Source organism: Rhinoderma darwinii, chromosome 5 (assembly GCF_050947455.1).
Source record: "Rhinoderma darwinii isolate aRhiDar2 chromosome 5, aRhiDar2.hap1, whole genome shotgun sequence".
In the NCBI taxonomy this organism is placed as follows: domain Eukaryota; kingdom Metazoa; phylum Chordata; class Amphibia; order Anura; family Rhinodermatidae; genus Rhinoderma; species Rhinoderma darwinii.
The window spans coordinates 235,927,736-235,945,733 of NC_134691.1; the positions used below are offsets into that span (position 1 = coordinate 235,927,736).

Below are 17,998 nucleotides of genomic sequence, written 5' to 3' on the forward strand. Positions count from 1 at the left end.
CAGGAAGGGATATACCTTATGTCAATAACTTCACACAAAATTTGCATGGATAAAGCAACTAAATTTTAACAGTAAGTTAATTACAAAGTTGATATATAAGTATATATATATATATATACAGGGTGGGCCATTTATATGGATACACCTAAATAAAATGGGAATGGTTGGTGATATTAACTTCCTGTTTGTGGCACATTAATATATGGGAGGGGGGAAACTTTTCAAGCTGGGTGTTGACCATGGCGGACATTTTGAAGTCGGCCATTTTGTATCCAACTTTAGTTTTTTCAATGGGAAGAGGGTTATGTGACACATCAAACTTATCGAGAATTTCACAAGAAAAACAATGGTGTGCTTGGTTTTAACGTTACTTTATTCTTTCATGAGTTATTTATGTCATTATGGGTGTCAGGTCCGAGCATTCCTAGATGAACAGTTTCCTGGAAAGTGGATTGGTCGTCGTGGGCCAGTTGAATGGCCCCCTAGGTCTCCCGATCTGACCCCCTTAGACTTTTATCTTGGGGTCATCTGCAGGCAATTGTCTATGCTGTGAAGATACGAGATGTTCAGCAACTGAAACTACGGATACTGGAAGCCTGTGTTAGCATTTCTTCTGCGGTGTTGCTATCAGTGTGTGAAGAGTGGGAGAAGAGGGTTGCATTGACAATCCAACACAATGGGCAGCACTTTGAACACATTTTATAAGTGGTCAGAAACTTGTAAATAACTCATGAAAGAATAAAGTAACGTTAAAACCAAGCACACCATTGTTTTTCTTGTGAAATTCTCGATAAGTTTGATGTGTCACATGACCCTCTTCCCTTTGAAAAAACTAAAGTTGGATACAAAATGGCCAACTTCAAAATGGCCGCCATGGTCAACACCCAGCTTGAAAAGTTTCCCCCCTCCCATATACTAATGTGCCACAAACAGGAAGTTAATATCACCAACCATTCCCATTTTATTTAGGTGTATCCATATAAATGGCCCACCCTGTGTGTGTATATATATATATATATATATATATATATATATATATCAGATACAGTATTAGATTAGCATAAGTTGTTTAAAAAGTAAAGGTCCATGTAAGCTTAGGTTATATGTGGATATTTCAACAGTATGTTGTAAAGGGTGTTCCCCCTGAAATGATTAATTTAGGGTATATTCAAACGGTGCGGTCTAAATTGCATTTTTTGCGTGCCATTTTGCCATGATTTAGCGATAATCACTGCAATAAAGAAGTCCTTTAGACTTTGTAACAAATAATCCCTGCAAGTGCTTTTCTCAAAAGAAACCTTTAACGTTGAACATGCTGTCTTATCTGCAGTCAGCATGTTATAGAGCAGGAGAATTACAATGCTCCTTACTGCGGTATAATGGATCAGCTCTGTATGCCGTGTATGATAGACTGTTAGCAAGCCTGCTTCCTCCTCCTCCTCCCCCTCCCCTCTCCATAGACTTCTGTGGGCAGCTGTAACCTGTTCTCTCAGTGAAGCTTAGAATTTATCTCCTCTCTGCTCTAGGGATTCTATAAGTGAGTACTAGGTAAGTGAACAGTTAAGAAAATAGGAGAGGGGGGAAAGGAGCCAGATAAGTTGAGAAAGTAATCTAATAAGATATATTACAAAGTTTCTTATCTTCCCCTTCGCTTGTACTATTGATTTATGGAAAGTTGTTTTATAATTGGAGGTTTCAATTCTCAAGTAAGCACTAAAACATGCATAAGATATATGCCAGCTCTGATCTGTTGTTCAAAAATCTGCTAAAGGGCATTGATAAACATGTCGCATAGCCGGAACTAACATACCAAACCCCTACAACACACCTTTGGAAAGACTAAACTGAAAAGTTTCTCAACTGTTTGATGAATATGGAGTGCATTTAGACATTGTTTTTTGTTTATGTTCTGCATATATGTTGGGAAATGCTCCCGACATACATGCAGTCCTGACAAATGCAACTGTATGCCATACGCCACATATGTCACCCATTGACTACCATTGTTCAAAACAAAAATATATATACTGCGCAATCTTTTTTTTTTTTTGTTCTTTTGCAGGATCCCTTGTATTGAAAAGAAGTCGACTATGCTTTCCAATACAGTGAAAAATACGGTATACCAACCTTTACAATCAGAATGGTGTTGACATGTTCAGAAAGACACGTTGGCAGCCTGTCATATCTTGAACGTGCAGAAAGACGATGTATGAACATAGCCTCACTCCAGTTTTATAGTTATTTATTAAGAAATCTGTAACCTCTGTATCATCAAAAAAATCTTACGGTAGTATTGAAATCAAATACTTTTGATCAGCAAACACAGTATTATGTGTCTTTTCCAGTCTAACTGTCATGATACATTTTTTCTAGAAATTAAATTACCTGAGTAAATGTTATTCTGAAGCCCCATACTTTGCAAGTAGTTATGACATCTTTCCTTGTGTTCTTCCAAAGAACTGCGTTGTTTGTAACTGCGTCCGCAATAGCCACACTTATGTGGTTTACCTACTGAAAACAAAATTAAAAAAAGGTAACATAGTGTTCAGCAATGTTTCCCACTAACTATACATACTGTAAAAACAGAATATAACAATAACATGGTATTTGTTTTTTGTGATCTCAAAAGATCAAAAGTAAAAAACAAAAGTACAGTATACTTTTCTGATTAAAAAAAATCAGAGGCCTATTTTTGCTTAGAATTATTTTTTATTTTAAGCTGACTATTAATGTTCAATGTGCTGTACAGTGACTGAAAAAAGTATTTGCACCTCATTCGATTTCTTCTATTTTTGCTAATTTGTCACATATAAATGTTTCAGATCGACCAACTGATTTTAATATAAGACAAAGACAACACGAATTAACACAAAATGCGGCTTTTAAATGATACTCCCATTTATTGAGGATAACGATTTAATCAAAACCTATATCAATGTAAAAAAATAATTGCCCCACCTAAACCTAATAACTGGTTGTGCCACCCTTGACAATAACAACTGTGGGTTTTAATTTTAGTCATTTATACTTGTTCCCTATAGGAAAACATTTTGCACTATAATAACTCAAAGTAGATTTTAAAATCTCCCATTTATCATTTGTACAATTATTTGACATTAGTTGTTCCCAGTCTATATCCTGAATTGCAGCCCTCATCCTGGGGAAATTGGCCTTCTTAAAATTAAGTGTTTTTGCCCTCCCAGCCTTTGTTTTTTACAGTATAGGTAAAATGTAACTATATTGTGATCACTGTTACCAAGGTTTTCACGAACATTGACATTCCCAACAAGCTCTGCATTATTAGAAATGACCAGATCCAACAGAGCTTCACCTCTAGTCGGGTCTTCCACAAACTGGGCCATAAAATGTTCCTGCAACATGTTGAGGAAATGTCTTCCCTTGGCAGTTGTATCCGAATCATGACACTGTAGCGTCCATGGCCGCGGGCCGTCGGGTTTACTCACCTCCCGACACCCGCAGCCATGGATCTGTGAGTGCTGGTCCCCATCTCCTTCCTAGGAGACGCCAGCACTCACTTCCGCTCCGGTCATCGGGGTCTCGTAGAGTGCTCGCGCACATGAAAACAATCGTCATCATCAATCAACATTATTTCCTGGCCTATAAGAAGGCCCCAGTCCTTCTGATCCTTGCCTGAACGTTGTTAGTTTATCCAAAGTCTGTCTTGCAAATGGTCCCTTAGTGTTTCCCATTCCAGTTGTTACCCATGCCCTGTTACCTGTTCCTGTATCTCGTGCTTGTTCTCGTTCCTCTGCCTACTAGTGTTGGAGTTGTGTCCTACTGCACCTGCTGTCGTTTGCCACGTCCAGTGTCGTTTGCCGCGTCTAGTGTCTTCTGCCACATCCAGTGTCTTCTGCCACATCTTGTACTGCCCGCCACGTCTGGTGCTACCTGCTGCACCGACCTCCATCTGTGCTGAAGCCACAGCCACTGTCTGGACTAGTTCAGGTACCCAAGTGTTATGAACTGCCAATAGACTTTTGTATAGACTGAGACCTTGTCAGCTGCCTCTCCGCCACATACCCTGTGACCGTGACAGACACTAATTAATATCTGGGTAATTAAAATCTCCCATTATCACTACAGTACACACTGTGCTGCCTGCTCCATCTGTTTACATATTTGACCTTATATCTCTTCAGTTATATTGGGGGGTCTATAGATTACACCAAAAGTATTTTTTTTCAGTGTTTACCTCCCTTTGTAATTCCACCCACAAGGTTTCAATCTCCTCAGAATCTTCACCCACTATTGTCTCTTTCACACTCGCCTTCATATCACTTCTCACATACAGACATACACCACCGCCTTTCCTATTTGCCCTGTCTTTTTGAAACAGTGTAATACCCTGTAGATTTACAGCCCAGTCATGTGAAGAGTCTAGCTATGTTTCAGCAACACCAACTATGTCTATATGTTCCTCCAGTACCAAGGCCTCCAACTCCCCCATTTTGCTTGCTAGACTTCTGGCATTTGTGACCATACACTTTAACTTGCATTTCAATTTGTCATATTCGGTATCAGAAATGTGATTATTTGACAAGATATGGGCATTTTTATTTTAAATGTTGTTTTGTAACAAGAGTATCTCCTTATCCTGTTTTCTAGTGCTCTCCCCACAGTCTATTTCTCCCCCCACCAATATAATCTGACCCCTATCTAACCTAACTACCTCTTTATTTTCATCTTGATGTTTTAGGCAAATGTGAGACAAGCCTTTGTGTTCTTTTTGTTCAGCAGAGGTTTGCACCTTGCCACTCTCCTATGGATGTCATTTTTGCCCAGTGTCTATCTTTTTGTGGAATCGTGTACATTGACCTTAACTGAGGCAAGTGAGGCCTGCAGTACTTTAGATGTTCATCTCCGTTCTTTTGTGTGTGACCTCCTGGATGGGTTGTCGATGTACGCTTGGTGAAATTTTGGTAGGCCGGCTATTCCTGGGAAGATTCACCACTGTTCCAAGTTTTCTCCATTTGTGGATAATGGCTCTCACTATGGTTTGCTGGAGTCCCAGAGTCTTAGCAATGGCTTTGTAACCCTTTTCAGACTGGTAAGTTACAAAGACTTTGTTTTGCATCTGTATTTGAATCTCTTTAGAATGTGGCACCAAGTGCTGATTTATGAGACCTTCTAGCCTGGTAGACATTGCCAGACAGGTTCTATTAAAGTAATGTTTACATTCAACAGATCTGGCATTAATAATGCCTGGTTGTGGCTAGTGAAATTAAACTCAATTGTCAATTGACTTGATTTAGGGGGGCAATTACTTTTTTACATAGGTTCAGGTAGGGCATACCACCATTTTTCCTTCAGTAAATGAAAACATAATTTTAAAACAACATTTTGTGTTTCCTTGGGTTATCTTTCTGTAATATTAAAAGTAGTTTGATGATCTGAAACATTCAAGTGTGACAAATAAACAAAAAATACAAGAAATTGGGAAGGGGGCAAATACTTTTTAACAGCACTGTGCATGTTCTTGAAGTATGTCTTCTTTTGAATGTTTGACAGTCGGGCACACTTTGGATCTGAATTATACTGAATTAAAAGGATTTGTACTTTACAGGGCCTAATAATATTGTTCAAAGCAAAAACTTGTCAAATGAGATTTCTCGTATTCCTCTTTTTCCATGCTGATCATCGAATTAGAGTAATGTATTTTTAGGCGTCAAAAAAAATTAATTATTAAGCTAAACGTAAATCTGATGAGTTTACATAACATTTACCCTCCATAACATTATTATTGAGCCTCCGCCAAAACAATAAAATTTTACATGTGTTTAAAATATTCCTATTCTTTCAGTTTGAATGGTATTTTACATGTATGATTAGCAGTTAGTGCACAGAGCTGCTCTTCCTATTGTTATTGGGGACAGGAAAGTGCAACTACGTTCAATTATTAAAGTTATGGAATTGAGTCTTTTGGTCATGCACATACACAAACAGCGGTCCAAAATCAGGCTCACTTACCAGAATGTGTCCTGAGGTGACCAGAGAGTGCGTCTCTGCGTCTGCATGCATAGTTACACAAGTGACATTTAAAGGGCTTTTCACCAGAGTGTAATTTGATGTGGCGGAGGAGATTGCCTTTCTGGGTAAATGAGGCACCACATTGGTTGCATTGAAATGGCCGCTCCCCTGCGACAAGAAAAACAATAAAAACAAAAATTATATACAGACAAAATAACTATATAAAAATAAAATAAAATATATATATATATATATGTGTATATATATATATATATAAAATGACCCAAAAATCTACAATTAAACAGATATATTATCTATCTATCATGTACTGTATGTACTTATGTGAGAACAAAAACGTAACACAGTTACAAGAGGAAGATTTTAGCAAGAAAGTTGTTTTCTCACTAGCACTGTATGACTTCCGTCGTCTGCAGGTTTGATAGAACATGAGGCTTTTAGACTAGACCTGCCAGTTCCTTAACGCTTCACTGGCTGGGTCAATTTGATCTGAAAATCTAATTTTTTTTTCTAAATCAGAATGGCACATCACAATGCAAATTCAACCTCATTTAAATAAAGTGACTGCAACATTTTTGTGTTGAAGAGCCACTCTTCCTGATCAGCAGTTTTGGAATAAACCAATATCCAATTTTGTATGTTGTGGCATTTGGTGGTTTGTTTTTTTTTAATGTAGCTTTTTTTTTTTTCAAAGGGTCTTTAAAATATGCTACTGAAGCATCAAAAAATAAAAAGGGAACTCATTAAAAATGCATTTCAGGATCACAAGTTCATTTCAGCGTTACATTCTTATATTTAAATGAAAGGCACTTCATTATAGAAGTTATAATAACTTCTTTTCATTTACATTTTCCCATGTATTTTCCCTTTCAATTTCTTCTCCATTACCTGTCTGTCCCTAAGCGGCCAGATCAGGGAGGAGAATGAGAGGGTGAAATAAAAATGAGCAGGCAACACTGCGCTGAGGGACATTATCCATTATCCTTGCAGGATATTATCATGGGGTTTTGAATTAATAGTCTCAAGAGCTCACAAAACTCGTAGCCCATGACTGTATGTTTAGAAAAGTGAAAGCCTTCCCAAGGAGTACCAGCAGTGAATTAGCACTACTGCAGTCTCCCTGCTGAAGGTTCCATCTTGGAAGCTACATATCCTATACTTACTTTACTGTTTAACTGCATGTATATTCATATGTAAACAGTTGTTAATTTGTGATCTTACAAGAAGAAGGTCTAAGGTCTAAATCTATCTATATTTCCCTTTTCTGGTCCAGCCATGCTGACTGCAATGCATCCCACTTTTGCTGGAGGGTGCCTGGGGGAGGATCCAGAAAGCAAACAAGACGATCTAGGTGTTCCCACAGATGCGCAATTGGGTTCAAGTCTGGCGATTTAGGGGGCCAGGGAAGTACTTGGAAGTCTTGGTTGTGCTCTTCCAACCACTGTCAGACATTTCTAGCTGTGTGATATCTCGCATTTGTCTTGCTGGAAGATTTCATCTGCCCCACAGAAGACAAACAGCATGTATGGGTGGACGTAATCTGCAACAATGGATTCATAGCCAAATCAGTTCAGAGTGCCTTTCGCATGGATGAGTGGGCCTAGAGAATGCCATGAAAAAATTCCCCAGACCATAACGCTACCGCCACCAGGTTGTATTCTTCTAGTAATGGTTGCAGGGTGTTTGTTCACTGATGTTTCTCACCTGACACTCCAACGTCCATCCAATAGATAAAGCAGAAAACATGAATCATCGGAGAAGACCAGCCTTTGCCAATCATCGATGGTCTAATTCCGATACTGCCGTGCAAATTGAAGACATTTTTTCCAATGCACCTTTGTGAGCATAGAAGCAGTGAACATCTGTCTGCTTCGGAGCCCCATACGCAGTAGGGTTCGCTGAGCTGTTGTTTTAGACACAAGTGTCTGGTATCCCCCTGGGTGATTTTCACTGTGAGCTGCTTCACTGTAGCGTGTCCCTCCACCCTCACACATCTTCGTAGCCGACGTTCACCACTCATATCAATGGCATGTGGTGCTCCGCAGTTTCCACGTCAGTTATTCCCAAGGTGCCATTTGTCCACTCAAATTACACTTCACCACAGCAGCACATGAACAGTTCACAAACTGCAATGTTTGAGAAATAATGCCACCCTTTGCCCGGAAGCCAATAATTATCCCTTTTTGCAACGCTGATAAATCTCCCATGGCAACAACGAGTAATATGTGTTCAGACAGCCTATCGCACACCTTATATACCCACCAAGCCAGCCCATGACGCATCACTCCCTTCATGGGCTACACACTGCCCACGTCGAAAGTAGGAGGTGGTCATAATAAGGTGACTCGACTGTGTGTGTGTGTGTGTATATATATATATATATATACATACACACACACAGATGGCGCCAAACAGATAAAATTAGGACAAAAGTGTGCGTGACTTGATGTCATAGGTCATGTAAAATAAGCCTCAATATAGAAAATTTCAGTTAGTTAAAAACAATCAGAATTCATAATAATGAATAATAAATAGTGGTACAAAAATAACATAATATATTAAAATAATATGATAATAAAAGATGAATCCACGTGTAAGGCTTTGTTCACATCTGTGCCGGGACTCTGTTCACGGACCATTCCGTCAGGGAATCCCATGAACGGAATCCAAACTAAAACAAACGGAAACCACAGGTTTCCATTTGCATCCCGATTGATTTAAATAATGACGGATCCGGTGCAAATGGCTTCCCAGTCGACTGCGATATTCATTCCGTCAAAATGACGGAACCCTTAAACAACGGTGACAAACAGTAACCATTTGCACCGGTATCATCACCAAATCAATCAATGGTAATGCAAAAGGAAACCTATGGTTTCCATTTGTTTCAGTTTGGATTCCGTTCACGGGTTCCCCTGACGGAACGGTCCGATGGAACCCATGAACGGAGTACCAATGTAGATGTGAACGAAGCCTAAGAGGTTCCTTGTAGGGTAATTTAAACAGAAAGCCGAATGAGTACAAATGCAGTTCTCGATGGTCTAGATCAGTGATCGCCAACCACCAATACCGGGCCGCGGATCATTTGGTAACGGGCCACGGTATCTGGTGTCTTCCCCGGTGGCTGTAGGGAATATCCGCTGCGGAAAACTGGGAGATGGTTTCAGTTGACATGGGGATCTCTGCCTTTCGGATCTCTTCTTTCGTCTTCCCGGCACCCACGACAGGTTATATGATTATTTTTATGATGCAATGTTTCATTTTGTTGTTTATAATCCCCCCTTCCTTCCCTATTTTTCTCCTTCCTGCTTTTTGTCTTCCTGACTTCTCTCCCCAAATCTTTGATGCTGACAAATATAATATTACAAGTTATGAGTACTAGATTCTGGAGTCAGGGAGAAATTTTTCCCCTATTGAGGCAATTGGCATCTACCTCATTTGTTTTTGCCTTCCTCTGGATCAACATGGTAGGATTGGATTTGTTGGACCTGTGTCTTTTTACAACCTTATCAACTATGTAACTATGATACTCTGATACCAGCTGTTAGAAATGGAGCCCGGCTGTCATGAAACACCTAAGCGCCTGCACGCAAAAACCTGTGCAGGACTTAGACTAGGCCGCCATGAAATGGTGGTGGTTTAGCCTAAGGCCCGTTAGTGACCGCTGCATATTGGCAGCCACTAATGGGTTAATTCTAGTACACATTCCCTCTCTTAGGTCAATTAGGAACACTACTATATTAAAAGAATGTGATATGTCACATTCTCCGCAATGTCGGATCATTTGTCGGGTCATTTGCATATTGAAACCAGGTCATGTAAGGAGCTGTTTTTAAAACATTTGTAATTGCATGTATTACATACTTTCCAAACGTCCCGGTTCCAGCAGCCAGTGGTGTATCCCGGTTTCAACTGTATCTCTGTCCTCAGAATGCAGATACAGTCTAAACCAATGGTGGAGCAGGGATTCGTCAGCTAGTGCTCTACTATTGCTAGTGCTCAACTATTCACTATGTAGAGCCGGCCGTAAGCAGCTCGGCACAGAGAGACGCAATGCCGTGACTTAATTGCACCTGTCTGCACCGAGCCACTCATAGCACAGACCGGCGGAGCAGAGGGATCTTTATTAGGTACTATGCGGGCATTATACTGGGTATGGGTGCAGTTATGGGAGCATTATACTGTATGATGTCAGCTAAGGGGGCATTATACTGTGTGGACAGTGTCAGATTGGCCAACCGGAGAATCGTTGGATCCTTGGGTGGGACCAGGCTCTCCTGCTATCCATTATCATGTATGCAGCCAGTTACTACTGCTGGTGAATGCATTTCTCCAGTTCTGACTCTGCCCACCAGCAATGCGCTCCTGCATTTTTTTTTTATTTGAGTCTTTTGCAGCGAAATCACAGATTTTCCACCACAAAAAAATTGAAATTTATGAACGTTTTTCTTGGCAGATTTTTCCCCAGAGTGCGGATGAGATTTGTTCAAATCTCATACACTTTGCTGCTATTGTAATACGCTGAGGATTTTCTGCAATTAAATCTATTGCGGAAAATCTGCAGCTAATCCATTAAGTGTAAACATACAGGTTTACTGAGTTATGAAATATTTTAGCAGTGTACTAAAGCAGAACTTTAAAGCGCATCGGGGCCAGCTTGATTTAAGACAATGTTTATGTTAGAATAAAACTTTGTCTGCAATAGATGGAGAGTGGGCCCTTTAAATAAATTCCTCTGGTGGGCCTAAGGTACCACAGTCCGACACGGTGTGGTGGCAGCTAAGGGGGCATTTATATTGTGTGTGGGCAGCTAAAAGGCATTATACTGTATGGGGGCAGCTATAGGGGTATAATACTGTATGGGGACATCTATGGGTGCATCATACTGTATGCTGAAGCTATGGGGTATTATACAGTATGGGGCAGCTGTGGGGGCATTATACCGTGTGGGGGCACCTATGGGGCAGTATACTGTATAAGGGCAGCTATGAGGGCATTATACTATGTAGAAGGCACTATGGGGGCATTATACTGTGTGGGGGGCACTATTCTGTGTGGGGCTAGCTTTGGGGCATTATACTGTGTGGAGGCCACTATAGGGGCATTATAATGTGTAGAGGCCACTATGGGAGCATACTGCTTGGGATGAACTGAGTGTGTATGGGCGAAGATTTGGTAGGGTTAGAGGCGTCGCGTAACAGGAATAAATTTGGTGCAGTGCGCTTTTCACACCACATCTGTTGTCCCTCTTTGCAAATCTTTAAAGTTAGGAGGTATGTGTATTTACTAAAATATTTTTATTTTTTACAACAGGGACCTTGTACATAGCCGTAATACGGCCATGTGATACGTTGGGCAATAATGTTCATTTTCTAAACAATTACAAACAGAACTAGAAGTCCTCTTCATCGCATGATTCAATACCACAATTTTTTTTCTTTTTTTTTTACTAATGTGATGGGCAACTGCTCACCAAATTGACATTAAATAGCATACAGTAAAGCCTCCAAGTCTCCATTCTCCCAATAAATATTTTCTTGGAGTATGCTATAATTAGGGAATGACTGGCCAGATGTCTTATTTTAAATATATATACAGTACTGTGCAAAAGTTTTAGGTAGTTGTGAAAAAATGTTGCAAACTTAGAATGATTTAAAAATAAAAGTGTTAATAGTTTATTTTTATTAAATAACAAAATACAAAGTAAATGAACAGAAGAGAAATCTACACCGTGTTCCAAATTATTATGCACATTGGATTTAAGTGTCATAAACATTTAATTATTACTTTTTCAATTAAATTCATGGATGGTATTGTGTCTTAGGGCTCTTTGGATCATTGTAATCAATCTCAGACACCTGTGATAATTAGTTTGCCAGGTGTGCCCGATCAAAGGAAAACTACTTAAGAAGGACGTTCCACATTATTAAGCAGGCCACAGGTTTCAAGCAATATGGGAAAGAAAAAGGATCTCTCTGCTGCCGAAAAGCGTGAAATAGTGCAATACCTTGGACAAGGTATGAAAACATTGGATATTTCAAGAAAACGTAAGCGTGATCATCGTACTGTGAAAAGATTTGTGGCTGATTCAGAGCACAGATGGGTTCGTTCAGATAAAGGCATAATGAGGAAGGTTTCTGCCAGACAAATTAATAGGATTAGGAGAGCAGCTGCTAAAATGCCATTGCAAAGCAGCAAACAGGTATTTGAAGCCGCTGTTGCCTCTGGAGTCCCGCAAACATTTTTTTTACTTTTTTACTAGTCCCACTAGGGGACTTTAATACGCGATCATCCGATCGCTATTATAATACACTGCAATACTTTTGTATTGCAGTGTATTACTGCCTGTCCGTTTAACACGGACAGGCATCTGCTAGGTCATGCCTGCGGCATGATCTAGCAGGCATTCGCTACAGGCAGACCTGGGGGCCTTTTTTAGGCCCCCGGCTGCCGTTGGAGACACAGACACTCAGAGATCTTATCGCCTGGTGTCAGTGGGATGAGAGGGAGCTCTCTCCGTCTCTCCAAAAACCACTCAGATGCGGTGCACGCTATTGCGCACCGCATCGGAAGGGTTAAACGGGTGAGATCGATACTAATATCGATCTCACCTGGCAGAGCAGGGACGCCCCCAGCCTCTGGCAGCTGAGAGAAGGGAGATTTGACAGCTTCCTGCTCTGTTTACTTTATTCTGATGCAGTGCCGTTAAAAGGCATATGCATCAGAATAAAGCCAGTGAAAAGGAGTATTGGCGGTCACTAACGGGTTAAGGACGCAGCCTGTTTTGGCCTTCAGGACGCAGCCAATTTTTTCAAATTTGACATGTTTCACTTTATGTGGTAATAACTTCGGAATGCTTTTACCTATCCAAGCGATTCTGAGATTGTTTTCTCGTGACACATTGGACTTTATGTTACTGGCAAAATTTGCTCGATACATTAAGTATTTAATTGTGAAAAACACCAAAGTTTAGCGAAAAATTGCAAAAATTTGCATTTTTCTAAAATTATTTATATCTGCTTGTAAGACAGATAGTAATACCACACAAAATTGTTGCTAATTAACATCACCCATATGTCTACTTTAGATTGGCATTGTTTTTTGAACATCCTTTTATTTTTCTATGACATCACAAGGATTAGAACTTTAGCAGCAATTTCTCACATTTTCAAGAAAATTTCAAAAGGTTATTTTTACAGGGACCAGTTCAGTTGTGAAGTGGATTTTAGGGCCTTATTTATTAGAACCCCTCGATAAGTCACCCCATTTTAAAAACTTCACCCCTCAAAGTATTCAGAACAGCATTTAGGGAGTTTCTTAACCCTTTAGATGTTTCACAGGAATTAAGGCAAAGTAGATGTGACATTTTCAAATTTCTTTTTTTTTTGCAGAAATTAATTTTTTATCTACTTTTTTTGTAACACAAAAAAGTTTTACTAGAGAAACGCAACTCAATATCTATTGCCAAGATTCTGCAGTTTTTAGAAATACCCGACATGTGGCCCTAGTGCACTTATTAACTGAAGCACAGGCCTCAGAAACATTTGGGGGCTCCTTTTTATTAGAAAATATTTTAGGCACCATGTCAGGTCTGAAAGGCTCTTGCGGCGCCAAAACAGTGTAAATCCCCAAAATGTGACCCCATTTTGGAAACTATACCCCTTGAGGAAATTATCTAGGGGTAAAGTGAGCATTTTGATCCTGCAGTTTTTTTGCAGAAATTATTGGAAGTTGGCCATGAAAATGAAAATCTACATTCTTTCAAAGAAAATGTAGGTTTAGCTAATTTTTTCTAATTTCCAAAAGCACTAAAAGGAGAAAATGCACCACTACTTTTGTAAAGCAATTTCTCCCGAGTAAAACAGTACCCCACATGTGGTCATAAACGTCTGGTTGGAAACACGGCAAGGCTTAGAAGGGAAAGAGCGCCATTTGGCTTTTGGAGCTCAAATTTAGAAGGAATGGTTTGCGGAGACCACGTCGCATTTGCAAAGCCCCTAAGGGACCAAAACAGTGAAAACACCAAAAAAGTGACTCCATTTAGGAAACTACACCCCTTGAAGAATCCATCTAGGGGTGTAGTGAGCATTTTGAACCCACAGGGGTTTCATAGATTTTATTAGAATTGGGCAGTGAAGATAAAAAAAATCCTTTTTTTCCAATAAGACGTAGATTTAGCTAAAAATTTTTCATTTTCTCAAAGCAACTTCTCCTGTGTACGGCAATACCACATATGTGGTCATAAACTGCTGTTTGGGCACAGAGTAGGGCTCAGAAGGGAAGGAGCGCCATTTGGCTTTTGGAGTACAGATTTTGCTGGATTGGTTTCTGGGCGCTATGTCGCATTTGCAAAGTCCCTGTGGGACCAAAATAGTGGATCCCCCCCAGAAGTGACCCCATTTTGGAAACTACACCCCTCAAGGTATTCACCAAGGATTGTAGTGAGCATATTAACCCCACAGGTGATTGGCAGAAATTGGTGTGCACTCGATGTTGCAGAGTGAAAATGGGATTTTTTTCCATAGATATGCCAATTTGTGGCGCCCAACTTGTGCCACTGGAGACACACACCCCAAAAATTGGTAAAAGTGTTCTCCCGGGTATGGCGATGCCATATATGTGGAAGTAAACTGCTGTTTGGGCACACTGTAGGGTTCAGAAGCGCAATTTGGCTTTTGGAGCGTGGATTTTGCTTGTAGTAGTTTTGTTTGGAGTCTTACTGGTGTTTCCGTTTATAATGTGGGGGTACATGTAAGCCGGGCGGAGTATATAAGGGGCATAGTCAGGTGGTATAATAATAGGGTAAAAAAAAACAATAAAATAATCCATAGATGTGTGTTACGCTGTGACACAATCCTTTCTGCACAGGCCGGTGTCGCACTAATAAATGGTCCTTACTTATACCCCTTTTGGTCCACACTCTGGATCTTTGCAGTTTGAGGAATTTTGCTGGGAAGTGTTGTCCTGGTATAATACGGGCACCCTTGCAGCAGATATTCCCTAATTTTAGGGGCCTTGATAATTCGCCACTTGAAACAGAAGAAACGTTCCAACTGCATATTTTTATTTCCTGGCTTATTGAAGCCTTAACTAATTTTATTTTTTCATAGACGTAGTGGTATGACGGCTGTTTTTTTTGCGGGACGAGCTGTAGTTTTTATTGGTACCATTTTGGGGTACATGCGACTTTTTGATCACTTGTTATCCTTTTTTTTTGGGAGGCAAGGTTACCAAAAAACAGCAATTCTGGCATATTTTTTTAATTATTTTTATACAGCGTTCACCATGCGTTATAAATCACATGTTACCTTTATTCTGCGGGTCAGTCCGATTCCGGTGATACCTAATTTATAGCACTTTTTATGTTTTACAACTTTTTGCACAATAAAATAACTTTTGTAAAGAGAATGGATTTTTTCTGTCGCCAAGTTGTGAGAGTCATAACGGTTTTAAGTTTTTTGTCGACGGAGCTGTATGAGGGCTTGTTTTTTGCAAGACGAGTTATAGTTTTCATAGGTACCATTTTTGGGTACATGCGACTTTTTGATCACTTTTTATTTCAATTTTTGGAAGACAAAGTGATAAAAAAATAGCAATTATGTCAGTATTTTTTTGTTGTTTTATTTACGGCGTTCACTGTGCGGAATAAATAACAATATTTTTATAGTTAAGGTCGTTATGGTCGCAGCGATACAAAATATGTATGGCTTTATTATTTTTTTCAATAATAAATGACTTGATAAGGGCTGCCAATTTCATACAAACCACTTTGATGCAGCGATTGCATTGAATCGCTGCATTGAAGGGGTTAATGGCAGGAATCGGAGCTAGCTCCGGTTCCTGCCGATAGATCGGGGTGTCTGCTGTAACATACAGCGGACACCCACTGCTGATGACGCCGGCTCAGCTTCTGAGCCGGAAGCTGAGTCAGTGCCATCTTGCCGATGGTACCGTAAGCCTCCTGGGCCCCGCCGACGACGGGGCATAGGAGGATTCCGTTACTGGCAGACCGGGAGGTAAGTATTAGCCCTCCGATCGCCTTTGCAGCCACCGGCAACCCAGCGATCACGTTGCTGTGGTGCCGGTGGCTATAAACTCCTCACATGCTGCGATCTCTATTGAACGCAGCATGTGAGGGGTTAATTGGTCGGATCGGAGGCCAGCTCCAGTCCTGGCTGATACCTCAGGGTGCCAGCTGTAACATACAGCTGTCACCCGGCAGTGATGTCGCTGGCTCAGCTCCTGAGCCAGCTCCATCTGTTTCACATACAGTTACGTGGAATTGCGGGAAAACACCATCTCCCATCACGTAACTGTACGTGAAATTGCGGGAAGGGGTTAAACATACCGTTATAAATCCATTGCTGAAAAAAAACAACTCTTGACCCATCCAGCGCTACTATCTCCCCTTCATCTCCAAACTCCTGGAACGCTTGGTCTACTCTCGCCTTATCCGTTATTTCGCTGCTAAAGCAATTCTTGACCCCTTACAATCTGGTTTCCACACTCTACACTCCACAGAAACTGCCCTTACTAAAGTCTCAAACGATCTCTTGGCGACTAAATCTAACAGCAAATACTTTTTCCTGATTCTTCTGGATCTCTCTGCAGCCTTTGAAACTGTAGACCACAAACTCCTACTTAACATGCTCCACTCTATTGGCCTTAAAGACACGGCTCTCTCTTGGTTTTCTTCCTATCTCTCTGACCGCTCATTCAGTGTGTCATTTGTTGGTTCTACTTCTTCTCCTCTTCCCCTTGCTATCGGGGTTCCCTAGGGATCAGTCTTAGGTCTGCTTCTGTTTTCTCTCTGCACAGCCCCTATTGGACAAACCATCAGCAGATTTGGCTTCCAGTACCATCTCTACGCTGATAACACCTAACTATATACCTCTTCCATCACTCCCTGCTCTAATACAAAATACCAGTAATTGTCTGTCCGCTGTCTCTAACATCATGTCCTCTCTATATCTGGTACTGAATCTTTCTAAAAATGAGCTCCTTGTTTTCCCACCATCTACTAACCTACCTAAACCTTATGTCTCCATCTCAGTGTGTGGCACTATCGTAACTCCTAGGCAGCACGCCCGCTGTCTTGGGGTTAGTTTTGACTGAAATATTTCCTTTACTTCACACAGTCAATCACGCTCCTGTCACTTTCACCTTAAAAACATCTCCAGAATCCGCCCTCTTCTTCCTGTGGAAACAGCCCAAACTCTCATTGTTGCTCTGATTCACTCTCGTCTTTATTACTGTAACTCATTACTAATCGGTCTTACATTCACTAAACTCTCCCCTCTCCAATCGATCCTTAATTCAGCAGCCAAGCTCATCTTTCTGACCAACCACTACACCAACGCCTCTATCCTCTGCGAGTCACTGCACTGGGTGCCCACACTCTTCAGAATTAAATTCAAACTTATTACTCTCACCCACAAAGCTCTCCACAGTGCTGCACCTCCTTACATCTCCTCCCTCATGTCTGTCTACCACCCTACTCGCACTCTACGTTTTGCCAACGACCTCAGATTAACATCTGCCATAATCCAATCCTCCCATTCCCTTTTACAAGATTTTTCTCGTGCTGCACCAGTCCTCTGGAATGCGCTACCCCAGAGAATCAGACTAATTCCCAACTTACACAGTTTTAGACGTGCCCTGAAAACACATCTTTTTAGACAGGCCTATAACATTCTCTAATCTAACTTTATTCCCTAGGCCCCCTTTACATTAGTAATGAGGCCCCTTGTTTCAGCAGTATCCCCCACACTCCTTGCACCCTAATACACTTCATGTCTGTCATACACTGACACTGGCTGGTGACCGGCTCATGCCGGTCATGTGTACTACCCCATAAGTATAAAAGATTGCTGGACGATTGTACTTAAGCATTTTTTACACTTTGTGTCTCCCTTATTTCCTCATAGATTGTAAGCTCCTGCGAGCAGAGTCCTCCTCTTGTTTGAATTGTAGATTCGTTTTATCAATATAT

At 40.7% G+C, this 17,998-nt stretch overlaps 1 protein-coding gene across 4 annotated transcripts in view; it reads right to left on the minus strand.

Annotated features, from left to right (window-relative positions):
- The window catches only part of IKZF1 (IKAROS family zinc finger 1), a 232,159-nt gene that overhangs the window by 24,968 nt on the left and 189,193 nt on the right, over positions 1 to 17,998 (minus strand). For all 4 annotated transcript variants that reach the window (XM_075826995.1, XM_075826998.1, XM_075826994.1 and 1 more), the window contains 2 exons: positions 5,989 to 6,156; positions 2,386 to 2,511 (listed from right to left, as the gene is read on the minus strand). In XM_075826995.1, the coding sequence (XP_075683110.1) occupies positions 2,386 to 2,511; positions 5,989 to 6,156 (294 nt within the window). The remainder of the gene's footprint in view (positions 1 to 2,385; positions 2,512 to 5,988; positions 6,157 to 17,998) is intronic.